Genomic DNA, 26,549 nt, shown 5'->3' on the forward strand with positions numbered 1-26,549 from the left:
AGGAACACAGGGTGTGAGGAATGTATGCAAAACTTACTTCCTAAATGGCTCAGAGTCCCCCTGTTGCCATACTGACATAAAAAGGGATTGAATGTTTATCCTCCTGTGGCATAAGAAGAGGTACTATCTTAGCCACAAACTTCTGACTGATAAAAATTGTCAACATGCCAAGGAGATTTAGTTTTAATATGGACAGGAATTGTTGAACCAGTAACCATCACTCTCGAGTAAAAGTACTCCCTCAATGCTGTTTTTCTCAAATATCTTCATGTCATGGCATACAGAGAAATTGATAATTATGGAGCATTCTTGATTAACTGCAGGAGACTGAAGATTACAAGCTCCTTCTGGCCACCCCCAAGATGGCAGGGTTGAAGACCTCAGCATTCTCGGGACACCTTAGGAGTATATCACTGAGAAGCTCTGCCTTACCAAGTAAGTCTCCCCGCTACTCCACAAAGTAAATCTCGAAAGCCTAGGAAGTTTGGAATAAAATGAAAAGATGGTGAAGTAAACCTAACCCATGGTTTTAATACTTTTATGTTGAATTTTTGAATAATCTGTATTTGTTTAAAGTGCTTAAAATGTTTGTGGCCACTTAGTATATTAGTGAATTGGAGAGATTAACTTTGGGTCTCAATTGAAAATGTGTACTTTTACAAATGTGATTTCCAAATGAACAGTATAAAAATGGACTCAGTTCATACAGTAGATGAGATCAGATTGTTTCAGAGAATGTGTACCTCATGCACAATTTACTCCGACTTTTTGTGGGGAGTAATTGTGGGTCCAGATGCAGGGTGTGGGGTGGGGATGGCAGAGAGAGGATGGTTTGGGATGCTGGGCCTCAGTCTTGCTAGAGACCACCCAGTCTCAGGGATCTCAGGAGTTCTACTGGGATGGCAGGGGAGTCCTGAACTGAGAAACAGCTGGTGCCTGTATGTAAAAGGCCCCTCATCTAAGACTGGTCCTTAAGGAGCATAACCCACCAGCTATAAAGCAAACCCCAATCGGCTTCTTTTGAGGCCCCATCAGAGTCACAGTGTAATTGCGCCTCGCTCCAGGGGCTGACCAGGTGAAGGAGACTGGGGTCCACTCCAAAGGCTGCGCAAGAGTTGCACGACCTAAACGTCTGACCCTCCACCCTGGAACTGAACTGCGTATGCACAGGATTTGTCTATCACTTCCCCAGGAGGCCAAAGGCCTTGGAGAAGCTATAAGGACTTCTGAAAGGAGGTCATGGGGACCCAATCTGACCTCTGCCAAAGTACAAAACCTCAGCAACTCAAACACACAGTTCCATCATACTCAGGGCCAGTTGTACCTTCTGGTAGCAGCGAGCTGTCTAGAATTCCTCCCTGAACATCCCTGCCTCTTCCTGGAGCCTTTACCCTTAGGAACAACCTCAGGGTATTGCTGACCCAGGCCAATTTGTCTTTTTGATGATAGCCACTCTAACAGGTGTGAGATGATACCTCATTGTGGCTTTGACTTGCTTTTTTTCCCTGATGATCAGTGATGTTGAGCATCTTTCCACATACCTGTTGGCCATCTGTATGTCTTTGGAAAAATGTCTCTTCAGATGTTCTACTCGCTTTTAAATTGGATTGTTTGTTGTTTTTTACTACTGAGTTGAATGAGTTCTTTATATATATTTTTTTATTTTAGTTTTTTTGGGGGCAGTATAATTGACATACATTATATTAGTTTCAGGTGTACAACATAACGATTCCATATTCGTATATATTGCAAAATGATCACAATAAGTCTGGTTAACATTTGTCATTATATAGAGTTTTCTTGTGATGAGAATTTAAAAAATTTACTTAGCAACTTTAAAGGTCTTCTCTTTTTAACAACTTTCAAATATGCGATGCAGTATTATAAACTATAGTTGCCATGCTGTACATTACAACGTCCTCATAACTTATTTTATAACTAGAAGTTTGTACCTTTTGACTCTCTTCACTCATTTCCCCCTCCCCCGACTACTGGTAATCAGCATCTGTTCTCTGTATCTATGAGCTCAGGTGTTTTTAAGATTCTACATTTAAGTGAGATAATATGGTATTTGTCTTTTTCTGTCTGACTTGTTTCACTTAGTATAAAGCCCTCAAGGTCCATCAATGTTGTCGCAAATGGCAAGATTTCATTCTTTTTTTACGGCTGAGGAATATTCTATACATGTACCACCTCTACTTTATCCATTCGTCTATCAATGGACGTTTAGGTTGCTTCCATATCTTGGCTATTGTAAATAACACTGCAGTGGACATAAAAGTGCATATATATTTTTGAATGAATGTTTTGGATTTCTTCAAATCAATACCCAGAAGTAGAATTGCTGGGTCATATGGTAGTTATATTTTTAATTTCTTTCTTTTTTTCTTTTTTATTATTTTTAATTTTTATTTTTTTATTTTTAAATTTATTGGGATGACATTGGTTAATAAAATTATATAGGTTTCAAGTGTATAATTCAATAATATATCATCTGTATATTCCACTATGTGTTCACCACCCAAAGTTAAATTTCCTTCTGTCACCATATATTTGACTCCCTTTACCCTTGTCTACCTCCCCCACCCACCTTTCCCTCTGGTAACCACCATACTGTTGTCTGCGTCTATGAGTTTTTGTTTGTTTGTCTTGTTCGTTTGTTGCTTCAGTTTTTATCTCATATATGAGTGAAATCATATGATTTTCTCAACTTTTCCTATCTGACTTATTTCTCTTAGCATGATTATCTCATGATCCACCATATTGTCGCAAATGGCAGTATTTCATCTCCTCTTATGCCTGAGTAATATTCCATTGTATATACCATATCTGTATCCAATCATCTATTGAAGGGTACTTTGATTGTTTCATGTGTTGGCCACCATGACATGAACATCACCTGCAATGAACATCAGGGTACATATATATCTTTATGGATAAATATTTTCAAATGTTTGGAGTAGACACCCAGAAGAGGGACTGCTGGGTCATGCAGTAATTCTATTTTTAATTTTTTGAGGAATCTTCATACTATTTCCCGTAGTGGCCTCACCAATTGACAACCCCACCAACAGTGCATGAGGGTTCCCTCTTTTTCACATCCTTGCCAATGCTTGTTTGTTGCTTTACTGATGATAGCCATTCCAACACATGTAAAGCGATACATCATTGTGGTTTTAATCTGCATTTCCCTTATGAGTAGTGAGGTTGAGCATCTTTTCATGTCTATTGATCATTCCTATGTTGTCTTTGGAGAAATGGCTATTCAGGACCTCCACTCATTTTTTTAATCAGATTTTTGTGTTTTTTTTTTGGTCTTAAGTTGTATGAGTTCCCTATGTATTTTGGATATTACCCTCTTATCTGATGTATCATTGACAAATATTTTCTCCCATTCGGTAGGTTGTCTTTTGTATTGTTGATGGTTTCCTTTGCTGTGCAGAACCCCTAGTTTGATGTAGTCCCATTTGTTTATTTTTTCTTTTTTTCCTATACCACATTTTCTTTCTCCATTCATCAGTCAAAGGACTCAGGTTACTTCCATATCTTGGCTGTTGTAAATAATGCTGTAATTAACATGGGGGTGAACATATCTTTTCAACATAGCATTTTCATTTTATTTGAATAAATGCTCAGAAGTAGAATGCTATATTATGTACTAGTTCTATTTTTAAATTTTTGAGGAGCTTCCATACTGTTTTTTTTTGTAGTGGCTACATGAGTTAACATTCCCACCAACAGTGTACGAGGGTTCCCTTTCTCTTAATTCTCACCAACACTTATTTCTTGTCTTTTTGATAACGCCATTCTAACAGGTGTGAGACGATACCTGATTGCAGTTTTCATTTGCACTTCCCTGATGATTAGTGATATTGAGCACCTTTTTATATACCAGTTGGCCATCCGAATGATTTAAAAAATATATATTTATTTAGATATTCTACACATTTTAAAATTGGATTTTAAAAATTTAGTTGTGTGAGTTGCTTATATATTTTGGATATTAACCCCTTATCAGATATATGATTTGCAAATGTTTTCGCCATGCCATAGGTTGCCTTTTCATTTTGTTGATGGTTTCCTTTGCCATACAGATGCCTTTTAGTTTTATGTAGCCCCATTTGTTTATTAAAAAAAAAACATTGCTGACACTGCTGTCAAAATTTTACCCATGTTTTCTTCTAGAAGTTTTATGGTTTCGGGTCTTACATTCAAGTCTTTATTTCAAGTTGATTTTTGTGTATGGTGTAAAATAGTGGTCCGGTTTCATTCTTTTGCATGTGGCTGTCCAGTGTTCCCAACACCATTTACTGAATTAACCGTCCTTTCTCCATTAATTGGCCATATAGTGTGGGTTTATTTCTGGGCTCCTTATTTGCTCCATTGATCTATGTGTTTGTTTTTTTAAATTAAGTTTATTGGGGTAACATTGGTTAATACAATCATATAATTTTCAGATGTATATTATCATTTGACATATATATATATTCTATTGTGTGTTCACCACCCAAAGTCTAGTTTCCTTCAGCTACCATATATTTGATCCCCTTTACTCACTTCACCCTCCCCCAACCCCCTATATTTGACCCCCTTTACCCTGTCTACTTCTCCCCCTCCCCCACACTTCTAGTAACCACTAGTCTATAGTCCTCTGGTAACGACTAGCCTATAGTCCGTGTCCATGAGTCTCTTTGTTTGTCCTGCTCATTTGTTGCTTTTAGGTTAATATCCTACATATAAGTAATATCATGTGATTTTCAACTTTTTCTACCTGACTTATTTTGCTTAGCATGTTCCATCCATGTTGTTGCAAATGGCAGTACTTCATCTTTAGAAAATTGGTACAGCCTCTATGTGTCTGTTTTTATACCAATACCATATTCTTTTGATTACTAGAGCTTTGTAACAGAGTTTGAAATTAGAAAGCTTGATACCTCCAGCTTTGTTCTTTTTTCCGAAGACTGCTTTGACTATTTGGGGTTTTTTGTGGTTCCATACAAATTTTAGGATTGTTCTATTTCTGTGAAAACTGTCATTGGAATTTCGATAGGGGGTGCATTGAATGTGTAGATTGCTTTGAGTAATATGGACATTTTAACAATATTAATTCTTCCAGTCCATGAGCACAAATATCTTTCCATTTATTTGTGTCTTTTTCAATTTCTTTCATCAATGTCTTATAGTTTTCATTGCACAGGTCTTTCACCTCCTTAGTTAAATTTATCCTTGTGTAGAAGATGAACCTTATTGTTCAACTGTGCCCAGTTCTAAGTTGTATCTCAAACCTTCATGACTGTCTAAGCAGTCTTCCTTGTTTTCAGGAACTCCCAGTAGTTGAGGATGTGCCAAGATCTGTCAGTGGCCCAAGGCGAGCATCTCAGTCAGCACCTAGATGCAAGCTGATTGGAAGCTGGACCTTCTCTTTCAAGAGAAGCCTGGGAGCTGAGCATTTCTGTCTGCTGCCTCTGCACTGTGCCCTGGGGGGATAGCCAGTTAAGAACTGTTCCTGTGTTTGGTACAGTCCCATGGACCCACAAATGTAATCATAACTGGCTACCAGAGTCAAGTGATCAAGGGACATTCCCTGGGGAGCAGCTGTACAAATCAGGGCATCAGGCCTGTGCACAAACTCTTTTCTGGGAGATACCAGTGAGTGAGGCAGAGGGAGAGCACAAAAATGGCATCCGCCATCCTCTAGGGTCTCTTGCCAATATTGCAGTTGGCACTGAGATGTGTGTTAAATTAGAAGTCTGCCACTCAGGCTGCAGCTATTAAGATAAGCAAATAGGCTTCTAGCAAGGAAAGACTGGGCATTGCTGCCTCTGAACTGTGCCCTGAAGGTTTAGCCATGGTGAGTCTGCATAAGCCCTTTAAAAACCATCTCATAGTTCACCACAACCTTGTGGGTATCGACACAAGCTCTGTTGGCTTTCAAAACTAGATGTTTTCTGGGCCCATGTCTCTGGTGGAAGTCTTAGAAGTTGGGATGCCAGATGTGGGATCCAAACCCTTCACTCCTCAGGGAGAACCTGGTAGTTGCGAGTTCCCTCCAGGTTATGTGTTGCCATGCCAGGGGTGGGGTTTATGGTGACATTGCACCTCAGCCTCTCTTACCCATTTCAGTGTGTTGTCTTGTTTGCCAACATGTGGAGGAGTCACTCATTTTCTGGGTTTCTTTCAAAGGGAATTGTTCTGTATGTAGTTATAGATTCAGTGTGTCTGTGGGAGGTCAGGTCAGGAACCTCCTATGTTGTCATTTTGAACTGAAACTCTCAGAAGGCAAATGTTCTTATTTTTTAACAAATAATCTATATTATACATACGAAAATAATAAGATTTCTAAGTTGAACGCAAATGTTTAAGAATATTTAGGCTTTAAAATGTATACCAAATGGAGAAACTTGGAGACACCACCTTTACCAAGTGATCAAAGTTAACATCACCAGGAATGGGACAGACCATTATTATTTTCCTCCTCCTATGATGTGCTGAGGACACGTCATCACTTGTGTCATACTCCTGCCAAAAACATATACCATGAATCTAATTATGAGGACACATCAAACCCAAATTGAGGCACATTCTACAAAGTGACTGGTTTGTACTCTTAAAAAATGTCAAGGTCTTTTAAGACAAAGGCAGAGAAACTGTTCCAAATCAAAGGAGATTAAAGAGACATGACTAAATGTCATGAAATCATGAATTAGATTCTAGACCAAACCAGGGAAACACATATAACTAAAAAATAATAATTGTACAACAGATGTTTAAGTATGGGTTGTGGAGTAGATGATACTTCTGTATAATGTTAAATTTATTTTGACAACAGTAATGTAGTTAGGCAAGAGAATGTCCTAGTTTTTAGAAAAATATACATGAATTATTTAGTGTAAACAGGCACAATATATAAAAGTTACTCTGAAGATGGTTCAGGAAGAAAACAGACTGATAAGAAAGAGGAAGAGGTGGAGGGAGAGGGAGGGAGGAAGGGAGAAACTATAAACAATTGTTGAATCTGGGTAAAGGGTATATGGAGCCTGTTTGTACTATTGTTTCAACTTTTCTGTAACTTTATTTCAAAGTAAAAAGTTACAGAAGAGCTAAAAATTTGTTTGAAATGCATATGTATACATATATATGTATGCATGCATATATGTATAGAATTTAAGCATCAAGCTACCGTACATAATCTTTTATGTACACAAAAGCCACTCTCAAACATCACAAATCTCACACACTCACACAACATTGTTTATTATGGAATGTCTGGTGTGTTGCTGTTTTTAGCTGCTCTCGAGTTGTCAAATGAGTCTATGAGATCACAGCATTTTGAAGTCCAAGGAGCAATGGAGGATATTTTGTGGTTCCTTCTCTAGTGGCTTTGCAACTGTGAGAAAGAATTCATGTCTTTCCTACACTTAATTTGAGGGCAAAGTCTTTGCAAGTGTGATAGTGCTTGCCTTTGTATTCATTCCACCTTTAGTGCATTACAAATTCAGGAAAATCCCATGGTGGCTCCACAAAACACATCCATTAGTCTTGATGCTTTCTCTCACACATTTTGCTTGCTGGTGCACAATCTGTGCCTGCTTGATCCATTTCAATTTTTAACTGAAATAATTCCCTCCCCTCCAGTCTGTGCCAGGTGTGGAATATAAAGCCAAATACCCTCCTCAGAGTCATCCACACACAGTTGTTTTAGACATGGTGAAGTGTTAAAAATTCCTCGGTTCCCTTGTGTGCCATCAAAACAGCCAATCTGGTGTTTCAAATAAAGGCAGATTTGAGGACTGGCAGGAGGGATAAATGATATATTCATTTAAATGGGATGAAAATTAGTCTTCGTATACATGGACTTTAAGGGCGGTCTTTCAATGTCACTTAGGTTGGCATCACCACCCCACCTTCAAAAACTTAAGTGTTTCATATCAGAAAAGCCACAATCACTTAACATCATTCTTAATGAGCTTGGTGATCTGTTATTTCCAAAAATCACTATAATAGGGCGTAGCTAGTGGACTTTCATAATTTCTTTGGATCCCTAGCATCTGAACCCTGTTGGGGATCTCTTCACCATGAATCTTGGTGGGAGGAAGACAGCCTCTCGCTAGAGGCGCTGGCATTGCCACTCATTTCCTAGCCTCCTCTGCAGCTAGGCCAGAAGCAGAGCAGGACAGAGGTGAGAGATTCTGCTGCTGGTGGTGGTTATGACCATGTATAATAGGGGTATCCTCCCAAGAACCAGTTCTGTGGCTTCCTTTTGGACCAGGGAGTCTCCAACTTCTGGGCTGCAGAACATTACCGGCCTGTGGCCTGTTGAAACCTGGCTGCAGAGCAAGAGCTGAATGACAGGCAAGTGAGTGAAGCTTCACCTGTGTTTGCATTTGCTCCCCAGCGCTAGCATCACCACCTCAGCTCCACCTCAGATCATCAGGCATTAGATTCTCATAGGAGCACCGGTCTCTGGTGCCAAAAAGGTTGGGGACTGCTGCTGTTGAGGAGACTCCTACTACTCAGACTTCCCCATTAACAATAATAGAAAGTGAGATGAAATTCTCCAGAAGCAGTGTAAATTGCAAACTGGTTAATCCATATCCTTATTAGTAAAAAGGAAACAAAATAAACATTATGGTAATTGCTGCACAAAAATCATCTCCTAAGCTATAAATGCTTGCTACTTTTGATCCAGCAATCTCATTTCTAGGAATGTGACCCACAGATATATTTTTGCACAAGTAATGAAATGAGAGATGTGCGGTATTGTCATAGCAAAAGACTTAAGAACTATCCACATATCCCACCAAAAGAGGCTGCTTAAAATAATATTCCACTAACATACACTGGAATATTATGCAGCTATAAAAGAAATGATACTGTAGAATATTACTCAGCCACAAGAGTGAAATCTTGCCATTTGTGATGACACAGATGGACCTAGAGGGTGTTGTGCTGAGTGAAGTAAGTCAAAGAAAGACAAATACCATAAGTTTTCACTTACATGTGGAATCTATAAAACAAAATAAACTCACAGATACAGACAGAATGATGGTTGCCTGATGGGAGCGGGCTAGGTGAAAAACAGAAAGGGATTAAGTGCAAATTGGTAGTTACAAAATAGTCACGGGGATGTGAAGTACAACATAGGGAATATAATCAACAATATATTTTTTTTCAATTAGAGTTGACATTTAACATTAGTTTCAGGTGTACAGCATAATAGACATTTATATAATTTACAAAGTGGTCCCCTGATTAGTATCTGACACTATACATGGTTATTATATTATTGACTGCATGCTGTACTTCACATCTCTGTGACTATAACTACCAATTTGTACTTTTTTCTTCTTAAAAAATTTTGTTAATTTCAGGTATATACTACATTGGTTAGACATTTATATAGTTTATGAAGTGATCCTCCCATTACTTTATCACTCCTCTGGCTCTACGCACAGCCATTACAATACTATTGACTATATTCCTTATGCTGTACTCTACACCCTGTGATTGTTTTCTAACTGCTAATTTGTACTTTTTCATTCCTTCCCCTCTGCACCCAGCCTTCCTACCCCCTCCCATCTGGCAGCCAGTTTGTTCTCTGTATCTACAAATTGGTCTTTGTTTGTTCATTTTGTTCTTTAGATCCCACATACAAGTGAAACATATGGTATTTGTCTCTCTCTCTGATAGTCAATAATATTGTAGTAACTATGTGTGGTGCCAGGTGGGTACTATACTTATCAGGGCGATCACTTTGTAAAGTATATAAATGTTTAACCAGTGTGGTGTGCACCTGAAACAAATACAATCTTGTATGTCAACTGTAATAGAAAAATAAAATTTAACAAATGAGAAAGCACTTTATATACTGAAATAGAAAAATCCATTTCAATATAAGAATGTATCTTGAGTCCATTCTTAAGTTTAAAATAGCAAGGTACATAACAAGGTGCATAGAATGTTATCTTCTGTGTAATAAAAGGGAAACATAGGAACATGTTTGTAATTGCTTATGTAATATAAAGATACTCTGGAAGGATACATAAGAATTTAATAATATTCACTCATAGGGCAGTGAGGATGATGTGGGAACAGGGTGTTTGGGGCCTTTTCACTGCCTTTCTAGATTTTTCAACCATATGAATTAATTACCTATTAAAATAAAGTACCGCAGTCCAGTCAATACATTTTTTGTAACATAACTGCGTGCTTTATTGAGATACACAGTAAAGCAGTAATATAATACAATAGTAAGGCATATATTTGGTGAAGTCTGATATGTTGTGAAAATGCAGTAAAACTGAAGTTTAAAAAAATAATTAGTAAATGTTACAGTGTTGGTGTTAAAACACATCTTATGATACTCAAGTAAGAACCCAGTACCTGAAAACAATGACATACCATGCCATGTGATGTTTATGCTTCAGTTACATTATGATTTACATTTTAATACTCAGTGGTTATAAAGAACATGAAATAATGTCCAAATTATGCTTAAAATGTAGCAATAAAGCTCTCAATTTTTATTCATATATTTTGACACTCACTCCAGAACTAATGTCTAAAAGATAAAAGATTAAAACAAAATTATGCACTCTATCTCTGATTGTAGAATAAAACTTAAACTTCTTACTAGGGAATAAGGTAACCCCCTTGCTTTAAATCACGGTTAAAAAAAAATACTTGGATAAAGAAAAAGTCTAGAGTCACATAAAGGAAAAAATGCAAGGCTAAAACCAAATCTTCACGTAATTTGTTACCGTAGAGCTTTGGGTTTTCTTTTAGAAATTATAAGGGAAAAAGAAAATGGAGAAAAATGTTCACACGATGGACAAGTGGTGAAGCTGTGAAATCAGGTGTGCACAATTATTAAGAACACCCCAAAACCAAAGTGAGGTAGAAATAGCATGAGAAGCCATGTTTGATGTTAATTATCATTAATAAAATAATGGACAAAACCCACTCTCCAAAAGTTAATTACACTTGATGTAAAAGGTAACAGATTTGCAAAATGTCACATGGTTATTTCTATTGAATGATTAATGAAAATCAAAGACTAATGCAATGAATGAAATAAAGCTTTTCCCTACCAGTTAGTCCTCTTGAGTTTTTCTCCTCTCTTTGAACAATGTTTGCTTATATATTTAACCTGCTTAATCCACCAAAAAAAGTTTGGAGTACCTTTTGGAACATCCAAATCAATCTGTGTTTCCATTTACGAACCTGTGTGGAATTACTTGTAGAGAGATGCAAAGGAGGGAAGCACAGGTCATGAACTTCTGGATTGATATTTAACAGTATCACAGTGTGATGGGGCTGCTGTCTTATGTTTTCCCAAGCGTTATTTTGATTTAAGTCTTATGGCATTTAAAAGCTCACTGCAACAGGAAAAAAAAATCTTAAGAAAAACAAAACAAAACAAAACACCCATTTCTGTTTGATTGTGAGAAGAGGGAAGAATCATTTAGTGGTAGTTATAAAGATCTCTATGTACGGTTATGAACATTCATCCAATCCTTTACTTCAGGAGCAGCCTACTCCCTCAGAGGGAGTGGCTGGGAACCCAGAGCCCTCCTCGTCTCGGGGAGTTAAAATGCCTTCTGTTGCTCTGACTTCCACTAAAACATCATTAAATCTAAATCGTGGCACTGCGAACAGCAGGAAGTTGAATGTATCAACCAACAGATTATTCTGACATAGTAAATCCTGTGTACTCATTCATTCATATGTTCCTTTAAGAAAAATTCAATACTTCAGTTGTCAGTGGCAACTTTAAATGAGAAACATCTGGAGCCCCAGGCAATGTTTTAGTGTGTTAGTTTCCTTCTGGCGGCAGGCTCCAGGGAAAAATCATTCTAGACCAAGCAGGTAAGCCTGGATGACCAGAAGCAATTTCTTTTCATTAGCAAGTGGTAGGAACATTTGAACAAGAAATTTAAAAGGTCCCTATAAATTTATATCTATCTATATACCTATATACTCATAGACATATAGATGTATAAAATGAAAACCCACAGCCACTCATTTGGTGGTGTTAGAGGAAGTTCTATCTTTAATATGCAAGAAAAGAAAAGCCATGGATTCCAAATGGATATCACGCTAAAAGGATGCAAAACAATGTGCTGCCTCAAACTTTGTGTGTGTTTGCGTGTCTGTGTGTATGTATGTGTTTGTTTTTAGGGGTTTTTATAAACAACTTTTTTTTTATAAAGCACACTTTAGTTTACAATCTTTCTTTATAACTGTTATAAATTTTTAAACAACCCAAAATGCGTTCCATATAAAGAAATGGCAAGTTATTTAGCTATCAAGATTTTACATGTAGTTTTCTTATAACTTTTTTTGTACAATTGCATAGACGTGTAAAACCTGCCATTGTTAACAAAACAATAACAGACTTAGAAACTACTGAAATCTACAGTATAGTACCACTACCCTTCACAAAAATATAGATTTTTTTTTTCTTGTAAACTCTTACTGTCTAATCCTCTTTGTTGTATGAATATTATAAAAACCATGCGGGAATTAAGAGTTGTAAAACATTTATTCTGCTCCTTCTTCATCTGTCATGACTGATACTAAGGTCTCCATCGCTCGGCCCAAATCATCTGCCAAATGGAAAAGGCTTCCTACATTGTGTCCTGGAAAACAGAGAAAAACAGCGCATTTACACAAGGTGCAGGCATCATCCCCCTGACTCTGCCATTTGGGAAACCACTCCCCATTTCTCGGTGAGGACAACACAGAAGCTGCATCGAGGGTATACACAACAGGATTTGATTTTCACCAGTTTCCAGGAAGAAACAAAGCCTTGTTAATGAAGCCATTCCACGTTGTTAGTATCAGCTTAATATTGGATCAGGCTACTGATGTCATTTAAATGGAAACATGTCCAAGACTGCACTCATCGTCCCAATATAAATACATATGAAAAGGATTACATGGGTAAGCACAAGATTCCTGTCACCACAGGCATATTTCATAATGGAATGTAACTTTCCACCTTGTTGTGGGAGATTATTTACTCTGTACTTGTACTAATTTTTTTTTTACTATCAAACAACCATCACCGTAATTATCACCGCCACCACCGCCACTCTGTTGCCATTACCATTATCACCACTACTCCATCACCATGACACAAAATCTTTTCAAACCTGTTTCAAGCTGTTGGCTCACTTCTAAAGTTACAGTGGAGGTGACTGTTTGCTTTCTGCTTTTACTTGGGTTGAAACACGAACACTTGGATCGACTTTTCTGTATACTATTAACATTTGAATTAGGAAGCTTCAGGGAAAAAATCACTTTCATTATTCCAAATTACTCTAGAGCCTGATTATAATATGACCCGCATGTTTAGCATGGATTTGGATATCCTGAGTCCAGTTTTGATCTCCTCCTAAATGAGGGTTAACTATCAGAATAGCCTTTAAATAATAACGTGACGCGACCTAGCATTAATCCCCCAGTGTGGAGCACAAAGCCAGCAAAATGTCCCAGGATACTTTGTGGCAAAATTCAGATCTAGAGTAAGATCATTTGAAACATACTATATGACTTTGCCTTTTCATAGATGTCCCATATTTTTATATGGCTAATTTTAATTCTAAAATTAAAATCATTAGTAAATTGTTCCACTATTCAAGTACTGCCTTTGGAACTAAAAATGCTTTACTATGTTATTACTACTTTGCCATGTATCAACTTTACAGATTCCCATAATAATTGTTACAATCCCTATAAAAATTAAAGATAGGCTAGTGCAGGTATTCTGTTCTAAAGAGACATATCACTTTTATATATATCTATGGGTGGATCTGAAGAGGATTCACAAGCAGGCACTTTAAACAGTGATGGCACCAGATCAAATTAAGACTTATTAAAAGTTTAATGATGCCATTCAGCCATTTATATTAAGGTGACCAAATTTGTAAATCTCTTTTATCTTTATTAGTGCAAAAAGCTTCAGTGAGAACTAATTATGTTTTAAAAAATCACTTTGGATTTTGGTTGAGACTGCAAATGTAAAAAATATAAAAAGTTTTAACAAAGCATATATACTACTCACAGAGTGGGTCAATTGTTTGGCAGCCCAGGGTGGAACAGAAATCTTTGACTTGTCTAAACTATAAAAACCACAGTGGGTCCTTTGCTGTTCCTTAGAACACAAATATATAACTGATGTCACCAGGTTAGAGGGCTTCCCTTGTTTCTATATTTGACTGCCCAGCAGCTCTGGGAAATCTGCACAATTATTCATCCATAATTGAAAATGGATGAACTGCATATTTTTAATTCCTTGAAATCTCAACAGCAATTAATGAGGCTGGTAAAAACAAAACCCATCACTTTCACAACCTGATACCTGAATATAATTCCAACGATTTCTCATTACCCACTTCTGACTATCATGTAGTTCACCTGCTAGTTACAGAATGTATTACAAAAGGTAAAACAGGGAAGAACTCATTTTTTACCTTTGGCTTATTGATAATAATTAAAATGTGCCTATTTTAGACTGTATGCTAGGGGATGTGGACTGCAGTTCTAAAGATAATAAAGACAAGTAAATGCATTTATAGATTAAAGCAGGTCCTTAAATAATACCATTTTGTTATAATGATGAGATGCCGCAGGAACCTAATTCTTGTTTATATCAATTAACTTGTGGTAAAAGTGGTTTCATATTATATGTAGTTTCACGTTAAGTCACAGAACCTATTGAAGTTAAGTGAAGACATACTATTAAAACCAAGTGATGCTGCTAACTCCTTGCAATGGTGCTCAGTTGCTACTTGAATGGAACATTCTTGAGTCTCTCAAGAGGTGTAAGTTCTAGGGGTATCTGCTATATTAAAAGTGACAAGGTAAAATAGAGGTTCATTATTCTTAATATACTATACACACTCCTATGAAATGTTAGGTGGCCTTTAACTTGTCTAGCCTGTTAATGTTCAAAAATGACCTTGTGGCTGTCCCTATGAGTTCAGTCACCTTACCATATCTATATTATGCAAACCTTTGGTTATTTAGAAATACCTGTTTCACCAGAATGATTCCAATATTTTTATGGACATTTTCATTAGAGCCAGACAAAAATTCTATCATTGACAAACTACTGTCCCAAAGAATCATGTATCTCAATCCACTGGAGGCATAAAACTTCACTGTGATATGAATATAGAAAATAGATTTGTATCTTGAGTCTATTGTCCATGTGCGTAAGGGAGAACATCAATGAGATCATTAATTTTACCTGACAGGTGTTCTGAAACTCAGAATTAAAATCTTATAACTACGAGCAAAAGAGGCACTGAAAAGTAGGCAAGATTCAGGCATCTTCAATCAGCTTCAAGCACAAGTTGACACACAAAAATATATCTATAGAAAGTATTAATTTAATCCATTCTTAAGCAAGGATTGTTGAACACAAAGGCACTGTGCATTGAACATTAGAGCAGTTGTACGTTTTTCCAAGTTGGTGCTAACTGCAACACATTTAATCTCACAAGCCACCACTGCCTGAGGGAGTTGTTTTCCGTGGTGATTGGAACTGAGACTTTCTGGCAGTGATCCAAGACCTCAATAGCAATCTGGCCCTCTATTTTTTTTTTAAATACAATTCCCAAATAAATGGTTAGCATTTAATTGGCCAAAGCTAAGTCAAAATACTGCAGTGAAATTTGCTTATTGTTCCCCCCCCTCCTCTATAATTTAATCTTTGAAAAAAAAATCTGGTCTACTGTACGTTTGGAGTATTTTCATAGCATTAAAAAATCACTATTATTTTGATTCTCTGGCTTTCTGGAAACTTACCCGACTATAACATCCCTCGGGTAGTAAAGTTTCCGAATGCCTACATGATTTCAATTCTATGTGTTGGCCTTTTCTAAAACTCATTCATGAGAGAAACATGTTCAGGGTGGTCAGAATTATGGTGCAACTTTTACAACAAGTTAAAATAAATTTTAAGGGGCACTTACCATAAGAATGAACCCAAGGAGTCTCACATAAGAAGTACGTTAGCCAGGCAAACAGTCAGGAGCATTCAATGCTTCACCGATTCAGGTTTTCTTAGTTTCTCCTCCCAGCCTACCACTCCCCTCCCTGGGACCCCACTGCCCCAAGCCTTGGAAGGGAGCCCTGGTGCAGGCACACTGAAGGATCATTAAAAATTCATTAGACTTGCATGGCATGGTGTTGGCAGAATTTCCAGTATGACTTCTTATGTTTAAATGAATCTGTGGCTACTCGCGTCCATCCTGTTGCTAAGGATCCAGAGCCTTCTCATGTAAGAACTCTCCACCCATCCAACCCGTCTCCCAGATTAGTACATGCTATTGCCATCCATTAAGAGCTTTCCTTCTCTACATCCTTCACACTAAACCCTTGCTAAGGACAATCTTGTTTCATGTGGGCTGTTACTTAACACTTTGTCATCCAATAGTCATTAGATTAGGTAATTCAATGTTTAGATGCTATTCATGGTAGAACAGAAGTGTGAAGCAGCTTTCAATGTAAAGCCCTAAACTGTATTCAGTGATAACGCTGTACCCTGCCCCTATTAATCCATAAACAGGCCTTAAAAAAGCCCCTCGAGACTCCTACATTCAATTTCCTTCCCTAATTGGTTAATGTTCTATTTGGCTCCAAATGCCAAATTTAAAAGAAAAAATCTTCTAAATGGCAAGTTAAAATGACATAAGCCTTTCAGACACCATTTTATAAAGTGGCAGTAAAGCATAAGAATTAAGAGTGTGGTTCTGGACACAGGCTGCCTGGATTCAAACCCTAGCTCTGTCACTTTGGACACACTGCTTACCCTTTCACTGACTCAGTTTCCTTATCTGTAAAATGGGGTTAATAAGAGTACCTACCTCATAGGTTTGTCATTAAGATCACATAATGAAAAAAATGGCAAATACTCAGAACAGTGCTTGGCACACAGTGCGTGCTCAAAAACTATTAGCTAAAGTGGGAAAGAAAGAGAGTAGGGACCAGGAAAAGAAAACAAAACAAAGTCATCCCAGAAAAATAAAAACTAAGGGCAGTGGCAAAAAACGCCAGGGTCCTGGAAGTAGAAGCTTTATGACTCATCAATTATGTTCAAGGCTAAATTTATTTTGAAGATTTTGTTTGTGTTGTAAATGGCAACAGATGATGAACTACAGGATTCCAACCCAGGGACTATAAAGCATTGCCATTTTAAAGAGATTCCTATTCCCCCAACCATTGGTCCTGTCGTCATGGTGATGACAATGCCAATGAACATTCGAGGAATGTCCGTCATGAGCTGCAAGTGGAGAGGTGACTACCGTCCTTACATGATGACACATGTAATACATGCGCGTGCACGCACACAATTCTTACACAAACGCCAAACATAGAAAGCAGGATGAGACAGACAGAAGCCATGGCTGTGAGCCTGAATCTCACTAACCTCTCTCATTGGCTTCCCAGGGGTATTTCTTCCTTTAATAACAGAGAGAGGAAGAGGCAAAGGTATCAGAAAGGAAAAAAAAATCATGCATATATATACAGTTTCATACCAATTTGCTTCTTTTACCAAACAAATGTTGAGATGACAATTCATTTATCCCCTTCTGGAAAAAAAAACCCAAAAGACACATCCAGTCAAATAACTTTTACATACACTTAAATCAGTGTAAACAGATAACATGATCCAGGAGACATCACTTATAGAATTCATGGAGTTCACATGGTAAAACTGGATGAAAGCTGGCACAGCATAGAAATCTGACAAATTGAACATTGTTTTCAAGGGCAACTATAGAATATCGAGCTTAACGTCCCCAAATCTCAGTAATCTCTTCACTCTGGACTTGACAATCAACACACCAAAACATAAACAGTAGTTGCCTTTGTGTGCCAAAAGTCTGCACCCCAAATGCAAGGTAGAACATCACATAGAGGCTAGAGTCCATCCTCTTGGGAGAATTTGTTCTGTCTGGTAGAAGCTGAGCCTGCCAGTGATGGTTCTGGGGGCATTTGAGGAAACAGAAAAAAAGGGGAAATCGCTAAGTCCCACAGAGCCAGATCTAGGAATAAGCCTTTAGTTTCTTCCTCACAATTCAATAGGTATCAGGAGTCTTGAGAGTCAATGGCTAAAGACCCACTGGCCTTGTTGGCTTTATGGAATCCTATATCTATATGCATTTATTTATTTTTGAGAAGCAGGTTCTGATGAGTAAGTTTTCTATGATAATATTTATAACTGGACAGAAAATTAGGGCCCTCTGACCATCCCTAGCATGGCCTGGGGATGCAACTTCCTTTTATCTCCTGGGTCTTCAAAGTCAAATATTGGTTTTCAGATGTTGATTTTAGCAATGGGACATTTCCTAAAAACAATCTTCTATGAAGTCCCGGTATTTAGAGCAGATATAACCAGAACTGTGAGAGATCCTGTACATCAGCGTTCCCCAATCTTTTTGGCACCAGGGACCAGTGCTCCTATGAGAATCTAATGCCTGATGATGAGGTGGAGCTGAGGCGGTGATGCTAGCGCTGAGGAGAGGCTGCAAATACAGATGGAGCTTCGCTCACTCACTGGCCCACTCGCCGTGTGGCTCAGTTCCTAACAGGCAAAGGACTAGTTAGTACTGGTCTGGTTGGTGGCGCGGGGGTTGGGGACCCCTGCCATACATCATCTCTCACCTTCCATGCTCAGTGGGTCCAAGAAGGCTAAAAATCCCTGAAACAATTTGAGAACTACTACTTTTAAATGAGGCTGTATGGAGCTACTATTTCAAAAGAAATCTTTCGAAACTTAAGTTTGGGGCTCAAAACTTCTAGTATACATTGAAAGGTTTTCTCAATATAACTTTTTCTCCCTCCCTGTCTCCCTCTTTTCCTTCCTTCTGAATTTTCCTAAGTGAGTCAGAGATCTCGTATGAGTATAAAAAATACACTTTTGACCCTGTTATCATGATCAAGGAATTTATGACCCTCCTCACACCAAGAAAAAGAGAAGAAACTGAGTGTTGGCTTCTTGGTTGGGGTGTTCCAGTGGTAGGCCTATATTAGATGACAGGAAAAAGGGAAGGGAATACATTATTTTATACTTGATGGCTTGAACAGACGTCAACATATGACTCCTACACTGTTCTTTATGACTCCTTTGACTTCATAATTATACTGTCTGGTGGTAGAATTAATTCTCTTTCCCTAAAAGACGATGAGCTCCTTGAGGGCAGGGCCCAGATGCTGCTTACCCACCTCTCTATCTCCAATACCTTGTACTGTATGTACCTTGACACTATAGGTATTTCATAAATGCTGGCTAAACTGAATTAGTAAGGTAGCTACTAGGTCATGGTCATAAGTCCTTTGGTGTTTCAGGCAATTTAGCCTTGCTTGCTACCCTCTAGCTGGGAGGCCATGGGCTGACAACTTGTTCTTTGTTCTGGCTTGTAACTTTGTCCTGTTTTTGAAACTTCAGAACTTTAGGAAAGGCAGTGATGTTTGAAAGCAGTATGATTTAGTTTTGGCATATAATTATGGTTCCTCGAACGATAAAGTTTGTGTATCTTGATGAATTCTACACCCAGCCACGTTCAGAGCTCAGTATCAACTGGTCACTGCTGAGTATACAGCAAATGATTTGGGTTTTGTTTCAGGTACTTCTTTAGAAACCATATTTTATGTAAAATGGACCACCCAGAGCCACATTTCACCTAATCTCTTTCAAAGTCCTCCCCCATCTCTTGGGTTTCAATGTGCTCATTAACATAGTACAAAAGGAAGGTATTCTTTTTTTGTGTTTAAATAAAGTTAAAACAAATAATGTTTTCTACTGTATTAGGAATAGTTCTATACTGATGAATCAGGCCAATTGTTGCAACATTTCAGAAAAATCTTAATAAATACGAATACCAGATAAAAGTTTTATTTCATAAATACATCCTTTGGAAATGAGTTTCCTTAGATATTCACGTAGGATGTCCATCTGGCAGTGTGGTATATTGTCAGGAAATGAATCAAGAGAAAAGGGAAGTGTGCTGGGAAGTCCTAAGTCTAAATAAAGGGCTTGGTCAGGTCTAGAGAAGTCACATTTCCTCAGGCAGTATGACTGCAGGTGACTGGTTGGAATTCTTTATTTCAGAGTCAGAATCACAGGACATTATTTCTTTATCTCAAAGATAAAGCTTTGAGATAAAGCTTTACCTTCAGCTTCTTTATCTCAGTTCACTGTCCATTTAAACAAGTTTAGAATGAGTCCCTTTTCTTAGGATTTCTGTTACGGGTGAAAGGAGACTCAAAAAGCTATACTTTAAATATACTGAAACTTGCTGGATCTTTGGCGAACATGGATTTAAACACATAGGTCAATTCAAATGCACAGTTTTGTTGAGATGAAAGTTGATCCGCACTGAATACATATACATAGCCTACGGCTATGTATGTGCAGTGAGCTAGAACAGACAACAAAGTAATAGTGTAAGGCAGAGACTGGCAAACTTTCTCTATAAAGAGCCAGATAGTAAATATTTTAGCTTTCACAAGCCACAGTCTCTGTAGCAACTATTCAACTCTGCCACAGCCACTCTGCCTTAGTGGGAAAGCAACCACAGACAATATGTAAATGATTGGGGGTGGCTATGTTCCTATAAAACTATTTACAAAAACAGGTTGTGGACCAGATCTGACCCATGGACTACATAGTTTGCTGGCCCCTGCTGTTAAGGAATAAGACCTCAAATCCTTTATGGAAGCAAATAGGAAACAGAAAGGTGTCTGAAAGAGGACCCATGATGCTTCCATCTGCCTTGGTTCTTTATGTCCTCTCTCATCAAAGAACCACAGATAAGACTTGAATTTTAAAGAATGGCAGGTTTTGCAAAGCTGTTGGCTTGGTAATTTAGAGGCATTTAACAGAATGTATGTGGGCTTATTTGGAAGGGGTAGCATGAGAGAGAGAGAGGCTGGTATGGGTTGTTGGGGACAACATTAATGTGGCACAGGTCAGCAGGTAAGAGATTCTACAGGCAGCAGGAATACCTGCATAGCACTGCATCTGCTTTCTGAATTGTCTTATTGCACTAAGAGCTTATCTTGAATCTTATCATTCATTAATCTATGTATAGTGGTACCTCATTTTTAGAGAGCCCAATAACATACCACTCATTCGGGAAGCATTTTTTTCATGAATACACATACATATAAAAATACCTTTGTTAGATTGCTAAATGATCAGAGACGTAGGGACAGATTGCTTAGTTTATTTTTAAATTAAGTTTATTGTTCATTTTACCCATGCAGTGTTCCTATAGAATAATGTTGAAGATTTAGAAACTGTCTTACACTGAATGATTTTTATTACAGTGGAATTCAACTTCTACATGTGTTTAGACAGATGGACAGATTCTAGATAAATAGACAGATTAGATAGAAATTGGCTAGCATTCCATGTTTAATACACACTGAGCCATTCAAATTCCCCAGGTGGCTGTGAACAGCTAACTATATCTAGAGATTAATCAGGAAAAGATGTAATCACAAAGCTAAATGTGCACACATCCACACCTTGATCACCCTGCAGGTTATATTGGCTATTGTGCAGGATACTTTGCCATCAGTCTATCACTAAATGGAGAAACATGCATCCCCTTTATTAATTTGGATAATAGTTTAGCAAGACCATTGAGGTAAGATCAGAAGGCTAATTTAACTTGCTGAATGACCATGAACCAGGCACTTAATTTCTTTGGGCTTCCAGGTACTTTAAGTGAAAATGAAAGATGAAGATTAGCTGATACCTTAAGACTTGAGCTCTAAGTCAAAACCATGGTAGGGGGTAACACAGAAGTTATAAATTTAAAGTACACAATAACTCCCCTATCTATATAGTTTATATTTATGGAAAACATAGTATTTTTTTTAAAAAAGAATTTTCCTCTGTGGGCAGTTATGCAGCAGGGTTAAGTAAACCATGAGGTGGTATTTAAGAGCACATTTCCACAGAACATCAGACCTCTGGCTCTGACATCTGTTTTGAGTTACTCAAACAGCTGTCTGAAACAGCTGTAGCAACTATGAACTTCATTTTTTTGTACCACAACAAGGGAATATGGGTGGCAGACTTAGGCTAAAAGTACAACATCCCCTAAGACATTAGCAAGATCTTGGCAGAAACTTCCAAGGTAAAAATTCTATAATTTAATTAAAGAAGATATCCATCTGGGTAAGGAAAACTGAGATTGGTTGGATCAGTATTTTTAAACCATTGGATCAGAAAATCAATTTAGTTTATTTTTCAGCAGTTTATTTTTCAATAAATAAAAGAGAGGAACCATGTGAATTATGTGCAGTATGGAAAGCACTGCTTCTTGAAACTTTTGCTTCTGATCTGTATGTGTGTATGACTAGATACATATATGTGTGGTATATACATATATCTATATCTATATTTATATCTATATATACACCCACCCACACACACACACACATAGTGGGTATATGCATATATGCATGTGCGTAATCATACACATATAATTTATTTTATATCCTTACACCACTCTGAGTTGTAAAACGTTTCTCTTACTATAGATAATGAACAAAAAAGGTCAAAAGCCACTGTTCTGGACATCAAAGATGCTAAGGTGATCTTTCAAAGCCCTTCCATATAGGGGACTCTGTAATCCTGAGAACGTAAGATTCTCAAGATTTTCTGCTTAATATCAACATAATATATCTACTAACTGGTAAGATGTTTCCATTAAACCCTACCATATGTATATATATTTATATATTCTCCAGTCTTTCAAAATAAAAAAAAATGCTTTTAGTTAGAAATAAGGCATCCCAAAACCCACTTTTGGGAGTACATTGATAATTAGCTTATTTTTACAATGAGACTTTTTATCTATTTGAATTTGGGAAGAAAAATGTATGATATTGTGATTTATAATAAGAAATATATACTTGGTTTTTGTCCTTTCCTGTGATGAGAGGCATTACTGTATCTTTTGTTATGTTAATGAGCACCTAAGGAGGTAGGTGCCAGTGGAGCCTACTAGTGATTAGAGAGTTGGAACTTTGAAGATTGAATTCAATCACCAATAGCCAATGAGTTAATCAATGATATCTATGTAATGAAGTCTTCACAAAAAAAGGGAGGGGTTTGGAGAGCTTGTGTTGGTAAACACATGGAGATTTGGGGGGAGTGGTACACCTGGAGAGGGCATAGAAGCTCCATGCCCTTTCCCCACTCCTTGACTTATGCATCTCTTCCTTCTGGCTGATCCTGAGTTATGTCTTTTTATCATAAACAGGTAATCTAGTAGGTAAACTGTTTTCCTGAGTTCTATGAGCCACTCCAGAAAGTTAATCTAACCCAAAGGAGGGAGCTACTGGAACTTCTGATCTATAGCCAGTGAGTAAGCAGCACAGGTGACAACCTGGACTTGTTGTGATTGGCATCTGTGGGGCAGGGAGGGGGGACAGTCTTGTAGGGCTGAGCCCTTAACCTGTGAGATCTGATGCTACTTCCAGGTAGATAGTGTCAGAATTAAGTTGAATTGTAGGAGTCCCAGCTGGTGTCCAAAAATTGCTTATTGGTGTGGGGGAAACCCTCACACATTGGAATTGAGTGCAGAATTATAAAAAGGCCTAATAATAAGGACTAATTTGGCAGGAGGTAGCAAGAAAACAAAAAATGTCAAGGTCATAGCATCACAGAAAGACCATGCAGATCTAGCACCTTATCTACTCTCATATTTTTGTGTTTTCAGGAAAATGATATAATTCTCGCAGGCCACCAGGGTACTATTGAATAAGTAGGAGCTTAATAGAACTGGTATCAGATAGAGCCTCTTTATTCCATATTTGAGACCTCAAATTAGCATCTGGGAGATGATGTTGCTTCCAAAAGCACTAATTTAGTAAACACTATGCAGGTGGCCTGAAAAGTTTCCCAAGTTTCCATACAAATAAATCAACATCATATAGATAGCATCAGAGAAAGTATATTTCTAGTCTTGCAGGCAGCTACTTCTATACCCATGTGGTGTCTAGCTTCAAGGACTTTAAAAGGGGGATGCAGGGAGAAGGTGCAAAATATTTTATCTTCAAGACAATTAGTATGGACCAGAGATCCAATACAAAAAGTCTGCTTGTGGGGAACCAGAGCCATGAGCCCTGCTGTAGCCTGTTGCTGTTAATACTCTAGTTGTTTAGATGTGAACGAAATACCCAAGGCACCATCGAGAAGCCACAAACTTCCCACAGTGTAGGTAACTAGCTTTCAGTTCAAGGGACTATGATGAGACAGTATCTGTGACATTCAAGGAAAGCTTGGGGTCATTGAAATGGGTGCTAGATGTGGGGCCCCAAATCCTGGCCCTACTAGTAGCTCTGTGATTTTGAAGAAGACCCTCGTTTGGCCTGAGGCTAACCCCATATTTATCTAAAAGGGTGCTTCTAGGATCTATTTATGTCATCAACGTCCCCATTACAGCAATAATGTTACTGTATTGTGATTAGAACTTCTCCAGAATTCTGTATCCACGACTGACCATAAACAACTTAAAGGCAAGGAACCTGGCATTTCTTCTTTGCATCCCTAACCTTTCCACTGGTACATAGTAGATGCTAGTAAAAGCTGGCAGGATAAAGGTGAAAGCATGTGATTTATGTCAAACCAGCATATGGCCTTCTCATTATGAATGATGGCATCTAGGGAGAGGAGATAGCTAAGATAGTCAGGATGGGGATGAGGATGGTGGGTGTGAGGTGGGTGGAAGACAGATAAGATTTTTATCTGTTAGAATCAACACATCAGAGGTGCTCAGTAGTGAAAAGATGGCTGGTGCAGGCATTTAAAATTAGCTTCCCCTGACGGTTCCTTAGCAACGCTCTATAAGAACATTAATGCTTTTAATGTGCACTGCACAATGTTTACTCCGTACATCAAACAGCTAGGAAATGGCCATTGTTAGCTGACTCTGAACAAAAAGATAGGAAAATCACATGACTCAAAACACCTTCCTCATGGCCCTTATGGAGAGGAACAAATAGCCAGATTCTCTGCTGCCCTTCCCTCCCGGGCTGCTCATTAGAGGTGCCAATCACTGGCCCCTAAAGCCTTGTGTTTTCTCTTTGGCTTCTATAGGCCTTGCCTCTTGTTTGCTCACAGGTGATTGCTGCCATTCTTTTTATTCATCAAAGGGAAGTGGGTCAGTGATTTTGTTTTATGTCAGGGCAATTAACCTAAAAACCTCCCAAAATTAACAGCAGCAGCACAATACCTCCTTGGACGATGCAAAACATCTGGAGCTTGTACTGGCTGGAGGAAAATCTGGTGGGGTCGAATGCTGGTTTTGTATGAGAGGCAAAATACACAAGGTCAAAGCAAAAGGGGGAAATAAAATCATTAATATTAATGCCTTTCTCTGTGAAGACTGTATTCCATCTATGGAAGTGAAAAAAATAATAACAAACTACTATATAAAGACTTAATTGTCTCTGAATTTAAATAATGGGGTAAGATAATAATTTTTAAATATAAAGGGCATCAGATTGCAAGTCAGAGTCCCCAGCGCCACCGTACATGAACCATGTCCCAGACCTTGCTGTATCGCGTAGTAACTATATGTCCCTGGCAAAAGTACCATCAGGTCATTAATTTCAGTGTCTGTAAAAGTCACATAATCATTGCTCTTAAATAAAAGCTATCTCATAATTAACTCTTCAGACTAAACTGCAAAGCAAGTAAAAAAAAACCCTTTAGAAACACGTTGGTATTCTTATTTCTAGAAACATGTAATTCAACCAGAATCCAAGATCAGAAAATTCATTCATCTAAACCAGAAATTCACATTTAAAAGTACAGTCTTTTCACAATGATCCCAAATTGGTATTCTGTCAGCATGTGTCTATTTAAACCTGGAAAATACACACACACTGGGTACGGAGATGAGCGGCCTAATTCCAGTGAGCCTGGTTTACTTCTAGGTAGGGGAGCTTACCTCTCGAACTGGGAAAGGAGTTGTTGAGTTGCTCCATCACTTCCTCTAACCCTGTGCTTGTGTCCTGGGGAGGACTGAGAAGATCCTCCTCGCCTTAATGAAAACAAACACGAATAATGGCAAATTACACTTAAGGAAAAAATTAGATATTAGAAGAAAGGTTCACGATCACATTTAAAAATCCATTATAAATTCATTTACACTTGCTCATCAATAACATAAATACAAATAAGCCTTCAAGTTTAATAATTAGGGAACAACTCCTTAAAGGGAAGAATTCCATGCAGGGATTTATCTATGTCATTATCTTTGGAGAAGAAAATGGTATATCTATTTAGAAAATAAAGTTGACATAAGTTTCTAATCCCTATTAATATGAAACATTTTTCTTTACAATAAAAATTACTGGATACTTGCAGTGTCTTTTCAATGCACAAAAAATAATACTGTGACATTTTACATTTATGAAGGTAAGGAGTGGAGACACTGAGGTATTTTTCCCAATCTCTTTCCTTTGACATTTAACCAAAAATACAAAGAAAACTCAAGTACCTTTAAATC

The 26,549-nt window shown here is 37.8% G+C and overlaps 1 protein-coding gene across 14 annotated transcripts in view; it reads right to left on the bottom strand.

Annotated features, from left to right (window-relative positions):
- Nucleotides 1–9,700: 9,700 nt before the first annotated feature.
- Nucleotides 9,701–26,549, bottom strand: part of DMD (dystrophin) — a 2,254,165-nt gene continuing 2,237,316 nt past the window's right edge. For 5 of the 14 annotated variants that reach the window (XM_036227214.1, XM_036227212.1, XM_036227210.1 and 2 more), the window contains 2 exons: nucleotides 25,989–26,081; nucleotides 12,107–12,641 (listed from right to left, as the gene is read on the bottom strand). In XM_036227214.1, coding sequence (XP_036083107.1) covers nucleotides 12,544–12,641; nucleotides 25,989–26,081 — 191 coding nt within the window. In that variant the 3' untranslated portion in view covers nucleotides 12,107–12,543. Of the gene's footprint in view, nucleotides 12,642–17,440; nucleotides 17,473–25,988; nucleotides 26,082–26,549 lie in introns of all 14 variants that reach the window. The other 9 variants (XM_036227209.1, XM_036227208.1, XM_016132665.2 and 6 more) reach the window with 7 other exon arrangements.

This window comes from Rousettus aegyptiacus, unplaced genomic scaffold (assembly GCF_014176215.1).
Source record: "Rousettus aegyptiacus isolate mRouAeg1 unplaced genomic scaffold, mRouAeg1.p scaffold_m13_p_9, whole genome shotgun sequence".
NCBI classification, from domain to species: domain Eukaryota; kingdom Metazoa; phylum Chordata; class Mammalia; order Chiroptera; family Pteropodidae; genus Rousettus; species Rousettus aegyptiacus.